At 36.4% G+C, this 17880-nt stretch overlaps 3 protein-coding genes across 3 annotated transcripts; 2 read left to right on the forward strand and 1 right to left on the reverse strand.

Annotated features, from left to right (window-relative positions):
* Window positions 1-430: 430 nt before the first annotated feature.
* Window positions 431-6506, reverse strand: LOC144552722 (putative disease resistance protein RGA3). The gene is made up of 2 exons (XM_078300716.1): window positions 5954-6506; window positions 431-3808 (listed from the first exon to the last, which is right to left on the reverse strand). The coding sequence occupies exons 1-2, from the start codon at window positions 6407-6409 to the stop codon at window positions 530-532; spliced, it is 3735 nt and encodes a 1244-aa protein (XP_078156842.1). The 5' UTR covers window positions 6410-6506; the 3' UTR covers window positions 431-529.
* A 3512-nt stretch (window positions 6507-10018) lies between these two features.
* On the forward strand, window positions 10019-11028 carry LOC144552500 (uncharacterized). The gene is made up of 3 exons (XM_078300477.1): window positions 10019-10057; window positions 10313-10553; window positions 10640-11028. Exons 1-3 carry the CDS (start codon window positions 10019-10021, stop codon window positions 11026-11028), a joined length of 669 nt encoding a protein of 222 aa, XP_078156603.1.
* A 3009-nt stretch (window positions 11029-14037) lies between these two features.
* Window positions 14038-15814, forward strand: LOC144553310 (PIF / Ping-Pong family of plant transposase). The gene has a single exon (XM_078301408.1). The coding sequence runs from the start codon at window positions 14130-14132 to the stop codon at window positions 15387-15389; it is 1260 nt and encodes a 419-aa protein (XP_078157534.1). The 5' UTR covers window positions 14038-14129; the 3' UTR covers window positions 15390-15814.
* The last annotated feature ends 2066 nt before the right edge of the window (window positions 15815-17880 follow it).

Genomic DNA, 17880 nt, shown 5'->3' on the forward strand with positions numbered 1-17880 from the left:
AACTTATATATGAATTTCTACAGTTTTTTTTTTTTTTTTTTTAATTTTGAAACCCTTTTTCACACGATTTGGAAAATATTATCAACATCGTAAATGCCAAGGATTCCAATTAATGAAATGGATTATGGCCGTCAAATAATAATCAATGACCTCGCTGCTGAAGACATAAAATTAGAACGTTAGTTTGAATTTCTTGTGGAGTATACAAAAAAGGCACTGAAACATGTGAGCTCACCTTAAGTCTCTTTTGTTAAGCAGTTGACATTATGAACTCTTCCTCTAATTAGCTTACTGAGGCATTTATAGTGCTGGATTTTGTAATAGACACTACATTGTTTCGTAATGAACCAGTGGGAATACCTACTTATATATATAAAAAAAAAAAAAGTAATAATAACTTGTGAAGTATACATGGGCTGACAAAAAACAATCAACCAAGAAAAGAAAACAAAAATATTCGTGTTAGAAGTAAATTACATTAAAAAATTTACAAAGTGAAACATAATTTGGAAATTCAAATGTAATACTCTTAACTAATTAACTGACTAATTATTGATTGACTTCCAACTCCCAAAACTGTCACATCAAGGTGCCGGATTTTATCATAATCTAGACCACCCTCCTTCAATCTCCCATCCAATTCCTCACTGCACCCTAAAATCTCTAGAACTTCCAATGACCTTGGCAACTCAGGAAGCCTCGTCAACTTATAAGCATTGTGTAGCACCAAAACCCTCAAGCTCGGGAGGCTTTGTAAGCTATCAGGCAATGTCTCCACTGACCTCAAATCCAATAGACCCATATATCGGAGAGAGGCCCCGTTTTGTAGTAACCACTGCTCTGGCAACAAATTTATGCCATGGGAGCCACTTATCTCCAATAACCTTGTAACGTGTATGTTAGGCAATGCAAGTAAAATCTCTGGTTGGTCTATGTCTAGCTGGTCAAGTGCCATTGACAGTCTATTTCTTGAGGACTGTTCGATGGAATCCAGCGGTGATTTTGTTGCAAGATTTGGACATGTTTTGATCACCAAGACCTTTAAGGTTAGGATGCCTTCTAAACCACCGAGCGATTTCAGTCCCTCGCAATTGTGTATCTTTAGCTCCTTAAGTGATGTTAAACTCTGCAGCACATTTGCCGAGGGTAATGATATAAGATTAGCACAATTCACCAGCTCTAGAGAACAAAGCAAAGAAAGGTCTAGTAGTAATTGGGGTAAACACGCGACAAGGTCACCACAAGAGTGCAGCATAAGCCGTTGAATAGATGGAGGGAAGAAGTTTTTGGGTAGCAACAGAGGCAGCAAAAAGAGTCTCCTGCAATTGTCGATCCTAAGTGATTTTAGACAGATGAGCTCTCTAAATCCATCTAATGGCAGTTGAACTAGTTCGGCACAGTTGCAGATATTGAGATTCTCAAGAGATGCAAGTTGTTCAAGGTGCATGAAAAATCCTGATTTTAGGGAGGTTAGCTTTGAGCATCCATAAATATACAATGAAGAGAGAGACCATGGGCCTTGATTGGTGTTACATTCCCCATTCTTCTGTTTAAATTCAGGAAGTGTAGTTGTCCCTAAAAACATTAACTTGAGCTCTTTCAGAGAAGTGGGAATGGGTGGCAATTTCTTCAGGCTGGGGCAGCCATGTACCCGAAGTATTTTCAGACGTGGAAACCATTTTTCGCTTTGAGTGTCCTCTCTCCACTCATCCAACTGAATCAAAAGGTCGAGATTTTCCAATGCAGGAAATGTGTTGCCAGATTGGCTGGACCCATAGAACTCCAAGCCAATTTCCTTCAATGCGATCAGTTTTTCTAGGGTGAGAAATTTAAGGTACGGAAGTTGCCCAAAAGGAGGAAGCCTCTCTAAACTGCTGCAGTAGGCTAAGTTGATAGAAGTCACATTGGGAACAATTTGATGTCTCAACCAATTTGGCAGATTAATGGCCCTATAGCCATTCAATAACAGATTTGTAAGGTTCAAACCTGGCTGGAGGCAATCAGCAACTTCCTTGTCCATCTCATTCCTGCCTTCTATATTCGCAATACCATGACCCCAACTCAGTGAAATATAATGAAGATGTTTCTTCGAGTGTAGCTTGGCTTTAGAAGCTTCTTCTGTACTTCTCACATTCTCAAGATTGGTGATCACCAATTCACGAAGCTCTGACATCATTTCTAGCTCGCTTATATCATACCCCGCCTCACCTTTCACACTATAATCCATTAGCTGTTGAAGAGAACTCAGTTTCCCAATGCGCGGAATGGTTGAAATAGCACCTGAGGGAAGATGCAGCCTCTTTAGTTTTGAAAGCTTGCAAATGTCAGCTGGAATACTCCCTTCTGAGTGGTCGAAGGAGGGATTGTTTATGAACTCTAGGATTTGCAAATGATAAAGTGAGCATACACATTGAGACAACTTGGGTATATCTGTTCTCGTTATGCTCAAACAACGAAGGTGGACGAGATCACCTATAGATTTGGGAAAATCACGAAGCCATTTAGATGATAATTCCAACCATCGGATTGTTTTCAACCCTTTCAGAGCAGTATCAATGGCACCTGTTAACTCAGCATCCTCAATTTCACAAAATAACAAAAGAGTTCTCAGGTACTTCAGCTCTGAAAGATTTTTAAGCACCAGTATGTTATTTGTCCTTAAGGACAAATGACGAATGCTTTGTGGAATTTGAATTGGATCATTACTGACAACTCGTAAGCACTCATTCTTCGAAAGAATCTGTGCAAGCTCATGTAAAAGATCGTGCATACTGTAGTATGAGGCCTTAGGTTCAAAAAAGGATTTTCGCACAAGAGTATCAAAGAGATCGCTCGCTAATTCCTCCTGACTCTTCTCGCCTTCGGGAATTAGGCCGATGGAAATCCACACATCCACCAATTTGCCTTTATCAAACTCATGATCTGGAGGGAATATGCTACAGTACCTGAAGCAAGGTTTGAACTCAGGTGGGAGGTGCTCATAGCTCAACCTAATAGCTGCTTTTATGCCATCAGTTCCTTTGTCCAAGTTAAGTGCCCCATCTTCCAAAACTCTGCTCCAGTATTCTTCCTCCAGTTTATAGTTCAGCATCCCACCAATGGTCTTCACTGCAAGAGGTACCCTTAGTTTCTTAGCTATCTTGTTACCAATCAACCGCAATCTTGCATACTCATTTGGGTTGAAACCGGCAAAGGCATATTTCTCAAAGAGCAATAGATTATCCCACTCTTCTAAACTGTTTAAGTTAAGAGACCTCTTAGTTTCACCAACCACTTTTGCAACTGTATTTGCTACTGACTTCATCCTTGTAGACAAGAGGATCTTGCTTCCCGCAAAGCCATATTTTAAAGGGGCCATCACTTTGTTCCATTTCTCTCTCTCTTCATCATTCCATACATCATCGAGGACAAGCAAAAATTTCTTGCCAGTTATCTTCTCCTTCAGAATGCTTTGAGCAGCATCAAGAGTAGTAAACTCGTGTTTTTCTTTTGTTAATGACTCCAGCATTTTCATTATAATAGCCTTTTCCTCAAAAGAGGTAGATACACATACCCACATCTTAATTTGGAAATCAAGTCCTGGATGATCAAAAAGGTTTTGCGCAAGAGCTGTCTTTCCAACACCACCAACTCCAACAATTGAAAAGACTGAAATTATCTTTGATTCAGAGTTATTCAACCAGTGTATGACCATCTGTTTTTCTTTCTTCCTACCAAAGAATTCATCCTCTGTAAATATCCTGCCAGTTTCTCGGCCTTTCTCTCCCCTCACCTCTGTAGCAGTACGCCCATCTAACCAACTAAGAACCTGAAAAGAGATTCCAGTCTGTCAAATAATATTTTGAATGGCAAGGGAAAAAAAAAGGGATAAATGCTAAACTTTAAAAGATAACGATCTTCATAAAATTATTGGATATGACTTTATGAAACAAAATAGGGCTAATCCTGAACCCAAAAAAGAGTCCTTTTATTATGAACACATTTGTCAAAATAGTCTCAAACTTTCTCTAATAGAAACTATACAGTCTCCTTCCCTTTGTCCCCCCTTCAATTGCAAAGGAGCGTATTTTGTTTAAAATGCACTCGTGTGCTACTTATTAAGATTTCTGTCTACAGCCCACATGTTTATTGGCATAAAAAAATGGTCTTGACATGCTACTTCTCTTATCAATGTTGTCATCTGAAATATGAAGGCCTAATTTGAAGAAATTAGTATTGCAGGAATTAATTTTCTGCGGACTTATGATGTATTTTAGTTTAAACAAAGAAAAACCATCAATACAATTACCATTCATCCAATTAATCCTTCTTCAGTGTGAACCCGGACATAATAATTAAAAGAAAAAAGGCTGGCCTCCTCACATGCACTTTTTCCCAAGTAATATTGCCCCGAATTTTTTTATTAATAGAAATAAAATAAATAAAATATTTAAAAAGAACACTACTTTTGAGTTTTTTCGAAAACTAAGTAGATCGGGTTCTGTAAACCCGTCCCACCGGACGGGTCTAATTGACCCGTCCCGGTTAATCGGATTAGCCGTTAACCAACATCACGAAAAAAAAAAAAAATTCCTGGACGGGTTTAAGCATCCTGTCCCGGGCCTTGAAAAAAAAGAAAAAAAGAAATCTGGACGGTTAAGTAACCCCGTCCAGAATTTCAAAGATTTTATATTATATTATATTATATTATATTATTATATTATATTATATTATATTATTATATTATATTATATTATTATATTATATTATTATATTATTATATTATATTATTATATTATATTATTATATTATTATATTATATTATATTATATTATATTATGATTTTATATATATTATATTAATATACTTATATATATATATTATATTATGAATAGAACTAGTTTAGTTGTGGTTAAGTTCACCAAAGTGTTTGGTGAGCTTAACTCCAAAACTTATTAAATCGGTTTCAAATGACGAATCCAAACCGTTAGAACCTGCTTATCTTGCGAGTGATGCATCTACATGTGAAAATTTTAAACGTTCAAATTAATTTAGTATAAAGTCAAGCGGTAAAAAAAAGTTCAAAAAATAAATGCACTAAAATTAATTTATTAATCTTTTAATCTTGACCGATTGACTTTATACTAAATTAATTCAAATGTTTAAAATTTTCACATGTAGACGCATCACTCGCAAGATAGGCAGGTTCTAACGGTTTGGATTCGTCATTTGAAACCGATTTAATAAGTTTTGAAGTTAAGCTCACCAAACACTTTGGTGAACTTAAGCACAACTAAACTAGTTCTATTCATAATATAATATATATATATAAGTATATTAATATAATAATATAATATAAAAAACAAAAAAATATAATATATATAAAATCATAATATAATATAATATAATATAATATAATATAATAATATAATATAATATAATAATATAATATAATATAATATAATAATATAATATAATATAATAATATAATATAAAATCTTTGAAATTATGGACGGGGTTACTTAACCCGTCCAGATTTCTTTTTTTTTTTTCTTTTTTTTTTCAAGGCCCGGGACGGGATGCTTAAACCCGTCCGGGAATTTTTTTTTTTTTTCGTGATGTTGGTTAACGGCTAATCCGATTAACCGGGACGGGTCAATTAGACCCGTCCGGTGGGACGGGTTTACAGAACCCGATCTACTTAGTTTTCGAAAAAACTCAAAAGTAGTGTTCTTTTTAAATATTTAATTTATTTTATTTCTATTAATAAAAAAACCGGTAATATTGCCATGAGAAACTACTCTCATTTGGAGAAATTATATTTGGTTGAACTTATTATGTGTTGTAGTTCAAACAAGGAGCCAGATCGATCAATAACAAGAATTCCTCATCCAATCAAGTAGTCTTGTTTGAGTACCATAAAGATGAAACTCAAAGAAGAATCAATTTAAAAGCATGGCGAAAAGGTAACAACCTGAGTAAAGGTGCCCAGACCAGCAACAAGTTCATCAAAAGTCTTCACCACTTCTCTCAATCTCTTCAGCACATCATCCTGCTGAACCGCCCGCACTCCAAACTTCGCAATCCTCTTCAGTAACTTTTTTGCAGGAGGTTCATCTGCCTCCTCCTCTAGACGCTGGTACTCCAGCTCATCGAGCACATTATCGGCGTCCTCGACTGCATCCCGGAGCTTGCCCAGCCATTCCACCAGAGCTGGGTTGGGGTCCCCTTGTAGATCACCTCTCTCTGCCGCGTAGACGAGAGTCATGACCTGAAGCTGGGAGTCAGAAAGGCGCTTCACCTCGTCCTTCATGCCGGATTGCCATGCTTTCTGGTCTTTAAAGTAGGTGGATGCTTTGTCGATTAGCTTACTGATGATTGTTGAGGCAAACCGTCCTGCGATGGCTACATCTACTGCCACAGTCACCATGGATCCAAGAAAAAGAGAGAGGCAATCAGTTGGATCGATTGGGGCTTGTAGGGAGCTCTGAAACGATGATCGATATGGGGAAATTTGAGTGTTTACTAGAGTGAGAGTGGTTGGAGACTTGGAGAGGGTACTGGAGGTTGAGAGGGATTCGAAACTCATTAACGCAGTGTGGACCGAATTTTTTAATTAATATCCACAACTAAATAAAAAAATTACAAAAATAGTCATAATTTATTGATAATCAGTATCAGTATCAGTACTCAGTATATATATATATATATATATATATATATATATATATATATATATATATATATATATATAGAGATGGGCTATGGTGCATTGCAATGCATAGGCCATGGTGTGCATTGGACCATAAATCACCGATTCAAAGTCCAAATGACCGATCCAAACCGTTCATCTTGTTCTCCATATTAATATGTGCTTGGAGATCAAATTTTATATTTTTTGGAATTTTTTTACTATTTATTAAGCCACTTTTAAAATCGCTGATCCAACGGTGGCTTCTGATTTTACTGTTCCAAACAGTCACCGTTGGATCAGCGATTTTCAAAGTGGCTTAATAAACAGTAAAAAAATTCCAAAAAATGTAAAATTTGGTCTCCAAGCAGATATTAATATGGAGAACAAGATGAACGGTTTGGATCGGTCATTTGGACTTTGAATCGGTGATTTATGGTCCAATGCACACCATGGTCTATGCATTGCAATGCACCATAGCCCATCTCTCTATATATATATATATATACTATAATGCCACGTTGAAAATTTTAGTCTTCAAGCACCTATTCACCCAGACAAAATCTGAGCCCTTCATTGAGTTGATCTCAGCCACTCATCAAAAATATATTTCAATCTCAGCCTTTAATTAAATATTTAGATTTTATACGTATATTTCATGTTGTCAAACAAATAAAAGTTTAAATTTAATTCAAAACGTACTCGCCAAAAAACTACGTAAAAGTTGTTTTAGTCAAAAGTCTTCGCGTTTTCTCTGTCCGTCTTGACTCTTGATTTCTTCCCCGCGTTTACTCCTTTTTTTTTTTTCCTTTCCAATGCAGAAAATGCATTTTTTTTTTCTCTCTCCTTCCCCGATACCCCTTTTTCTCCTACCAGGTCACCTCACTTTCTTCATCTTTCCCCACGCGCTCCTCCTTTATCCTTCCTCGGCGCAAATACGCGTCTTCCTCTCCCCTTTTTCTCTGTTCCTGCACACATGTTTGCTCTGTTGCGTCTTCTCAACCAAGACTTTCGTCGCGTCTTCCTGGCAAAGACAGCTGTCTTCACTACTCTCACACATTGCCGTGAGAGAATAGCCAGTGAGAGAAAGTGTCTCCATACACTCTCTCTCTCGCTGTCTTCCTCTTCAAGGCGAATGCTGCAGCGACTTCTCCAAGGTTAGCTTCTTCATTTTACTTTTTCTATCTTCTTTTCTTATGATTTTCAGAATCTATGATCTTAGAGAATGTTGATCCATGTTTACCCGGTCTATTTGCTGGTTTGTTTTATTCTCCATTGGAGAAGAATGGGGTTATAACTGGTTGAAGCTTTGCCTTTATTGTTCTAGTTTTATTTTTCTGACGTTTGATCTTTTTTCTTATTTAAGGCGGGGAGGGGAAAGAGGTGGAGAAGATGGGCAAGAAATTACAAGGTCTGGCAGCTAGCACCTTGTACCTTTCTCCTCATTCTTCCCTTCATTGTGTTTCTCCTCTTCTATTTTTTAAACAAATAATTACCTTTCGAATTGAGTAAAGGAAAGTTTGGTTGTTTTCCTTAATTTCTAATTTTCAAAATTGGAATTGGATATGGTTGTGCTGGAAATTAAGGAAAAAGATTTGAAAATACTGATTCCTAGGTGACTGCACTGGTACAAAACCTAATTGGTAGCACTTGAAACAGTATACAGTTTGAGAACCAGTACACTACCGTGATTATTTGAATCATAGTGCAAAGCTTGATGGGAAACTTCATTTGATAAAATTGCCCAGTTGGTGGCTTACCTTATGTGCGTGAAGAGGCAATGTTTCAGAAAGTACCTTCCTCTGACTGTGTCTCACTTATTTCACCAATGGGCTAGACAACAAGCTTTTCAAGCCCCAAAGAGACTGCTTGATAAGGTACTCATATTATCATTCTGCAATGTGAACTAAAAGGTCTAAGATGTAGTTTTCTTATGTTTACTGTAAAGTTTTTTTAAATTGACAGGTTGGTTTTATCATTGATGAATGATTGAGGGGCAAATCATACAAGCGCAAGGTTCTGATCTTTTGTTCCTTATCACAAATGAATATATTAATTTACTCATTTCAAGTGAAGTAAGCACCTTTTGCTTTAAGCTTGTTTTATCTGACCTCAAGTCATGCCTAAGAAGTAATGACCTCAAGTCATACCATCTTGTCACAACAAGGTATAATCAAACAGATCTATACTTAGGTTTAAGATTTAGCTGAACCGTCATGGGATTTTCTCTTATTGTAGATATCCTTTACTGGTATAGATATAATTAATGTTTGTTCTTTTTCACTATTACTTTCTGAAACTTAATATTTGACCAATATACTTGTATATATATATTATATTATGAATAGAACTAGTTTAGTTGTGCTTAAGCTTACCAAAGTGTTTGGTGAGCTTGACTCCAAAACTTATTAAATCTGTTTCAAATGACGAATTCAAACCGTTAGAACCTGCTTATCTTGCGAGTGATGCTTCTACATGTGAAAATTTTAAACATTTGAATTAATTTAGTATAAAGTCAATCGGTCAAAATTAAAAGGTTAATAAATTAATTTTAGTGCATTTATTTTTTGAACGTTTTTACCGCTTGACTTTATACTAAATTAATTCGAACATTTAAAATTTTCACATGTAGATGCATCACTTGTAAGATAGACGGATTTCAACGGTTCGAATTCGTCATTTGAAACCTATTTGATGGATTTTGAAGTTAAGTTCACCAAACACTTTGATGGATTTGATGGATATTGAAATCTATTCTCGTTAATTTTTATTCCAATCACAGTGTATGTTAATTAACAAGTGTACTCCAAAAATGCTACATTACATTATGCAATAAACGGATTGTTGAAGTCTTTCCCAATTGAAAGGCACGCAGGGATTGCGATTTTGAATGTGCTCATGCAAATGGTGGCTGACAGGTGGGACCACAGGGATGCAGTGCATAATCAGGACTCCTATAATAGCACGTTGAAATAAAGGGGACTGAATGGTATATATGTCCAGAAACGATTTCAGCCTTCCATCTAGCAAATCCAACTGTTGTAAACTATTGTCTTGAATATGAGATATTATACATCCATTTTATGCATCCGTTTGTGTATAAGTCTAAAATTAATTATAAACTAACTCGCTACATACTAAACTACATAAACTGCATGAAAATTGTCTCTTTTTTTTCTACCTTTCTCCTTTCCCGACGCACTGAAAACGCGTCTTTCTCCTTTTGCTTTCCTCTATTCAGTATTTCAGTTCCACCGCTCCTCTAGAAGATTCCTCACTCTTTTCTCTCTTCGGATTCTTTTTCTCTCTTTTTGCTATCTCCTCCAAGAAAAACACTAACCTAGCTCGATGGCGCGCTGCCTGATGAAGGTTTCGATTACCACCCTGGTAATCTCTGCATCCTTCCGCCTCAACCCGACTCCGACGGGGGTAACTAGCTCAACTCGACCTCCTCGCCCTCTTCATCCTCCGATGAGGAACCACCACAAAACCAACAAAATCAAATCGATTTTTCGCCTGAAATCCTTCTCAAGCGCCGCCGCGTCAATAGGTATGATCAGGATTTCGAATTCGTCGCTCGTACCAAAGCTCCCCCTCCTGTACTAGCTGATTGGTCGAAAGAATCCACTTTTCACTGTATAGGCGTGGGGTGACCGGTTTCTATCCAACGGGAGGCGCAAGCTCCACTCTGACCAGTGGCCCAAGGTTGTCAGGTTAGTGAATGAGGTGTCAGGGACAAGGTATTCTGAACCGGATTGTCGCAACCAGGTGGATGTGCTGAAGAAGAGGTATGAGAAGGAAAAAGCTCAAGTCTTTGGCCCGAATTCCAGTGGCTCCAGTTGTAGTAAGTGGGTATACTTTGCAAAGATGGATGAATTAATGGGTACAGATCACTCTAAGAGGAGGCGAGAGAGAGAGAAATGTCCAACCTGAGATTTGGGGAAGACAATGGAGAGTATGTGTTTGGAGAGGGGCCAGGGGATACTGGGTCAGAAGGAGACGATGACAATGATGGTGGCAGTGGCCGTGATGGTATGAATGATGATGGCATGAATGGTAATAGGCAGTCGGGTTATGTTGTTTTGGCTGACTCAGTGAAGAAATTTGGTGAGGTATGTGAGAGAATGGAGAACAACAGAAAGAGACAAGCGAAAGAACTGGAGAGTATGCGCATGGAGTTTCAGATGGAGCTAGAGTCAAGGAAAGGAGAGATTTTGGAGAGAGTTCAATCTGAGCTTGCTCAGATTGAAGAAGGATATGATAATGATTTGGACAGTGAAGGTATGGATCAAGATGACGGCGATGATGGTATGGATGATGATGGCGATGATGATTTTGGTGGTAATCTGAGTGATTAAGGTAAGTGCTTTGGTGATTTTTGGAACTTAGGAAGGGCAATTGTTATTCCTCTTGAGTTGTTCATTGTAATTACATTGTGTACTAGATGCTATATAGGCCGGTTCATGCTGACTAGCTAATTAATAAAAGACACAAACCTAATTTGTGATAATGCAGAACTGATACAAAACCAGAAACAAATAGCTTACAAGTGGGTTCCAGTGCATTCAGAAGCAAAAACAATTCCGTTCTACAGTTTGTTCTTTTGATTGAAATTGATCATTTTTGTATTGGGTTTTGATGTTTGAATTAGAGAGATGAGCAGAAATTGAGAATGTTATTGTTGGTTCGATTTTCATTTTTTATGTTGAACTAGGACGTATGATAATTAGAACCAGCTATGTTGGAGTTCAAGTAAGGGATTTGTCTCTTTGATACTAAAGTGGAAAAACATGTGTGCTCCCAGGAAACATTGAAGCTCATATTACATCCTTTGGGAAAAAAATTATATAATTATAGTATGAAAAAAGTAAATTTATGAAATTATGAATTATCTCCGTGTACTCTAATGCCTTTTAGAGTGTACACAAAACATGTAGATAAAAAAAAATAGTGTAGTTTGGAAATATTTTGAAGTAATTGTGGAAGGGAGGGGTATAAAGGACATTTAGATCTTTCTAGGGACTAAAATTTCATTTCCTTTTTTTAAAGGTGTGCATTTCAATATAATGTTTCAAATGTAAAGGGATGGATGTACACTGTTGTAAATATATTTTCTTATTTATCTAAATATTTATTTAGTCATATATCTAACTAAACAGATCTTGTTTTGCATAGTGATGTTCGTGCGGTTGAACGTGCAAAATATAACAATTTTGTAAACTAATATCTAACTATAAATCTTATTTGTTTGATTGTTTTTAGTGTTTGGTGAAGCTACCTGTTAAAGAAAGAACCGAACCAATCGATCTTGTTTTACATACTACCGTTCGTGCGGTTGAACATGCAGAATATAACAATTTTGAAAACCAAATTTGGGTTTAATTTGAACATTTTACAATGCAATATCTATGTTTTATAAGTTGTCTTTTCTATTTATTTTACTTTCACTCTTGTAATTTTGATGCCTTTATAAATGAAAAGGTTCCATAATTAAGAAATTGAAGAAGAGAGAAAATATAGTTTCCAAAAAGAAAAAGCTCAAGAGCTCATAAATGGCAACATGTTATTTTAATTTTCATACATTGAAATATTACAATAATACAATACTATTAATTCCCACCGCATTATTCCCCAAACAATCATGGTCCTATTTCTTAGCTACTGATTATGGTATTCAATCTATTCAATTTTATATGCTTCTTTTATTGTAGATTTGATATATGAGTTATGTCATTAAGCTTTAATATTGATCATTCTTGATCTCATATTTTTATTCTTAATGCTACAATTTAAAACACAAAAGTTTTTGTCAAATATTTTCTTTAAAACTATAACTAAGGTTGTCAGAAAAAAAAAATATATATCACTAACTCAAATAAGTCTAATTTTCACAACTAAGAAACTAAAGAAAGAACAACAGATAGTATCCAAAAGGAGAAAATGAAGAGTTCATAATTAGCAATATGTCATCTTAATTTTAAAATTACTATAATGTAATACTATCAATCCCTCTATACTTATGTTGCACGTGATCTAAGGTTATCCTTATGCCGTACAAGCTCTAAGATTATTCTTATACCTTACTAAACTTAATTGCTAACATTGTAGATAAATAATTTATTACCAAGCTCTAATGTTATCCTTAGTCTCTGTTAGAGAAGTTACTAATTAAGGTGTTTTATATTTAACTTCTTATTGAAATATTTTCATAAATCTAGCACAAATTAAATATTATAGAAAATTAATGTAATATTGTCAATTCCCACAGCAACGCGTGGGCTCTTGACTAGTTCGATTATATTTTCTCTCTGTAGATATAATATGCTTAGAAAAGCTTTGGAGTTTAGAGATGATATGGCCGGTAAAGGTTTTATACCATCATGTATTACTTTTCTTTCACTTCTTTATGGAATTTGTGTAGAAGGGAGATCCAAGGAGTGGATGGATCTCACTGATCCTGATTTTGACAAGGTTGAAATTGAGATGGTTTGTAACTATAAAATGTTGTTCGACAGGTGTATGCGTGAATCTGTGAGTACAGAAATGGGTTCTATTTTGGGGAAGTTAATTAGTTGAGGAAAGTGTCGGTCCGTGTAAACTCCGGTACTGAATAGGAAATTGCTAAATTTTGTTCTTGGAAGAGGGGTGTATAGTAATTGGAAGTTTGTTTCCATACAAATTGTACTACTGATCGAATCCATAGTGGAACAGCATGCAAATCAGGTAGTTTTTGGTTTTCATTGAAATAATTTATATAGAAAAATGTCTTCCTTTACATTTATAGTTGTCTGACAAATCTGATTGATTCAATTTTGTTATTGTAGATTATTAGCTCCTTTGTAAATTGGAAGGATGATACAAAACTGTCACTTGATAGTCTGTAAATTTCATTTTTTCGCTGACTTGCAAATATCAACACAAATTCATTCGTTCTGATGGTGCATCATGGTAAAAAAACTGTACCGTACATCATCATTTGTCTAATTTTTGAATTCATTTCTATAGTCTAGCTTTTGCGTTCACTTCTCATGTCTTTCTTTAGAAATAAATACATGCATTTGGGGTAGTAATTATTGAAGTGTAATCAACAAACAAACTCACTCTGTGGTAAAATTATTTTTGTCACTTGATTGTGGTCTTCTTATATGCCTCGTACCCTTTGCCATTCTATCAAATGCCAACTTTAATTTATTTAAAATAATTTCACATTGTTCTAAAAATGGAAAGAGAAAATTGCTTTGGTTTTTCTACCCAAACAGTCTGCCAGAGAGAAAACCAAAAACCCTTTTATGGACTTAGTTGGGCCCAGGTTTCGGCCCAGTATTCCCAACTCTCACTCCAGAGTCCAGTCTCTTCACAGCTGCTCTCTCCTCTCCGTTCGCGAAACATAGTACGATTCCCGCACGACCTACCTTCATCTCCAATCCTGCCGCCGTCGGAGAAGAGCGACCAAAAACAAATGGAGATTGATCCCTCCTTGCTCCTGTTACTCTCCAATCTACTCCAACTCCAGAGCTACCTTGACCCCATCCCCGACCCCTCCTCTTCCTCCTCCCTCACCTCTCCCTCCACCTTCCCTCTCCTCTTCTTCGCTCTCGCCTCCGCCATTTCCTCCTCCCTCCTCTCCTCCCCCTCCGTCGCTCTCCCCTCCCCTTCCCCTTCTCTCGTCCCCGCCTCCCTCCGTCCCCTCTCCTCCGACCCCATCTACTCTCTCGACCCTGCAACTCGCGACGCTCGCTTCCGCTCCTACTTTGGTCTCTCCTTCTCCCTTTTCAATTCACTTCTCAATTCCCTCATCCCCCATTCCCCTTTCCCTGTTCATCTCCCTCCTGACCGCGCCTTGTCCCTAGCTCTCTCCCGGCTCTGCCGTGGCCTCTCATCCCGTGCACTTTCCCGCACCACTTCCTTGCCACCTTCCCTCATCTCCCGCTGCACACATTCCCTAACCCGCCTCCTCTCTACCACTTTCTACTCCCAATTTATCAAACCCTTGCCCCCTTCTTCATCCTCTTCATCCCGCCACACTCCCCTCCCCAATTTAATCGGATCTATAATTTCTTCACCTGTCCAGTTGCGGGATGCTGCACCTGACCCAACCTTACTGTCCCCGAGCCGTCCTTTCCCGTCTGTTCTTCTCCAGGCCGTGGCTGATCACCGCCGGGTTTTCATTGATGCATGTGTGCGTGCACCCGGATCTGCTGACCCGGCATCACATCTCCGGGAAAGTAGCCTCTACCAGCGTGCCTCTTCCGGCAAACTATTCAACGAGCCCATTTTAACCCTAGATGGCCAAAAGCTACAACCCTACCTTGCCGGTGACCCATCATTCCCTCTCCTCACATTTCTCCTTACCCCTTTCTCTTCCTCTCCCTCTTCCTCTTCTACTTCAAATCCAGCCTATGAAGCCTTTGATGCGGAACTCTCGAAATATCGAGATGCATCCATTGAACCCGCTCTTTCACTCCTCAAAGGCCGGTGGAAAATACTTAGAAACCTTAACGTGGGTCTCGACCATGCTGCTCAGACTATTATTGCCTGTGTCGTTTTGCACAACATGTGTCAACTAGCAAAGGAACCGGAGGATGATGGGAAGTACTTGTGGCGGGACCCACCTGAGACGTTACAACCTGCACATGCACTGGACAGTGAGTGGTCAATGTACAATATTGCTGAGAGCTTGAGAGAAGCTCTGGCCGAGGATTTGTATGAGAGACAGTAGAGGATACCGCCCCGTGTGAGGTGATTGTAAGTTGACATTTGACAAACCAACCCAACTGATTATTATTGACGCCTATGTTTTGTAAAATTTGACCTAGTTTTAGTCAGAAGCGAAGGAATGTAGCTTGTTAAGGCTCTTATCTCCTGCTTATCTTATCCAAAGATAGCAGGAACTGCTATACTGGTATGAAGCTTTTTGTGTAACCCGTCCTGGCTGTTCTATCAAATCGGATGTTTATTTTTGGATACCAGAAAATAGGGCCTTGCTATGTAGGCATGAAAAACAGCTGCAAACAAAAACCTGTAATTTGTAGAGCTTTGCTGGTTTGTATGAGTTAGTTGACTGGACATAAATTTCTGATTCAACGCAATTAATTATTGAAGTGTCTATGTTCTTTCATCTACAGTACAATCGTAGTTCTGATATTGTTAAGTTGCTTTATATTTTATACTGGTACGGAACCTGTTATTAACTATTGTACCAGTAGTGGTACAAATATAAGTACCACAATGGGAATTATTGATTGAAATTTCAGCCGAAATTTCTCTTCTGAAATTAAATATGAGTGAGGCTATGGTACTATGCATCGCGCGGATTGGTCCGTACTATTGATCAATATCTCCGTTTTCAAAGTCTAAACAGTCGATATGAACTGTTCAACAATGATCTCCACATGAAAGTACAAATGTACTTGTAGATCAAATTTTACATTTTTTATAATTTTTTAAGATGGGTACAAAATTGCTTGATCTGAAATTTCTAGACCATTCAAAAGTAGTGATTTTATACCTACCTAGAAAATAGTAAAAAATGTAAAAAATGTGATATTTCGTCAGCAAGTACATTGAGATCATGTTGATCGGTTCATATCAACTATTTAAATATTGAAAATGATGATATTGATTCATAGTACGAACCAATCCGTACTATGCATAGTATCATAGCCTCACTCAGTAAAAAATTTCATAATTCAGTTAAAAGTACCAATGATCTCTCTCTTAGTTGGTATCAGATTGGACTGAAATATCCATTTATAGGAGTGGATATGGGCTAATGAACCTTTATATGGGCTAATGAACCTTTTGATCAAACAATAAACTATTAGTTTGAAAATGTCACGAAGTGTTTTGAGTCCTAAATGCAAATATAGGAGGGCTTTAAATTATTACAATATTAATGAATGTGTGCATTCAGAATTACAAAACTATTCGGTTGTATATGTTTTTTAAATATTTGAAGTTCAGGATATTGACTTTTCTATTTCAAATATTCGAAATTGATATAAAATCCGACCAACTCTTGGTTTTTAATGCTGTTGGAAAATACAACAAATCAAAATATACCAAATTGAAATTGTATTATCCAAATGGTGATATCATTTGGCCGATCAAAATTACAGAAAATTGAGAACTAATTTTTTAATAGGATTCATTCGTAGAATCGAACACATTGATAACATCGTTTGTGGATTCAATTATTAATAGTTCTCTTTTCATTTTGTCAGAAAACTTCTTTGTGAAGTTCCATTTGCAAACTTGTCAAGACATAATATATGTAATGTTAGAAGATTTTTTAAACCTACCGTCCGAATTTTGGATAAATCAAAATATATCAAATTAAAATTATATTACTTGGTTTGTGATATTTTATTTAGACTGGCGTTTTTCAATTGTAAATAAAAAAAAGAAGAGAAAAATAGAAAGTATACATATTTTTTTATTGATAGTAAGATCGGTCTATTGATCCTAACGATTCAGTTTCTTTGTTTCCTTTTGTTTTTTTCTAGTAAAATATAAAAAGATTTTACAAAAATAGATAGAGTATCTTAAAAGTTAGATGTAATAGAAGAATTTCATATATTTTTTATTTTTTATTTATATTTTACTAGAAATCTAATAGAAGAATACCCTTTGTCTATGCGTCAAATTAAAAATGAAAACTAATTTAGAATCGATGTAATTCCTAACAATACTAAATTTTGAATTGTCGGATTAGTACAATTCATACCAATCTTACTACTAATCTAAAACCACATGTATTCTTTCTATTTCTTCTTCTTTTTATTATTTACTATGAAAAAAAAATTCTCGCCTCTTGGTCCTTTTAAAAAAAATTATCAAGGAAAAATGAAATACTTAAAGAAACGGTATTTTTCATTTGTGCCCTCGTATTTCCAAATATTATAACTGGATTCAGATAATTAACAAAAAAAATGGAATATTCCTAACATATTATATCCTTTTCAATCAAGATATTACAAGCAAATGTATCTAAAAAGAAAATTTGAGTCTTCTTAATTAATGTTTCAGCTTTCAACACTTAAACATCATCCTGTCAACAATTACATCTGTAATTTTCGTTCATTTTCGTTCTAAAGTTAAAGTGATTGAGATTCCATGAAAAGTTGACAGCTGACGGTCCAAAATAATTGTCATCCATCCATCAAGGCAAGCTAGATATGTCATTTTCTGTGCTTTTTGGGAATTTTCCA

The sequence above is a fragment of the Carex rostrata genome, chromosome 4 (assembly GCF_964058835.1).
Source record: "Carex rostrata chromosome 4, lpCarRost1.2, whole genome shotgun sequence".
Classification (NCBI taxonomy): domain Eukaryota; kingdom Viridiplantae; phylum Streptophyta; class Magnoliopsida; order Poales; family Cyperaceae; genus Carex; species Carex rostrata.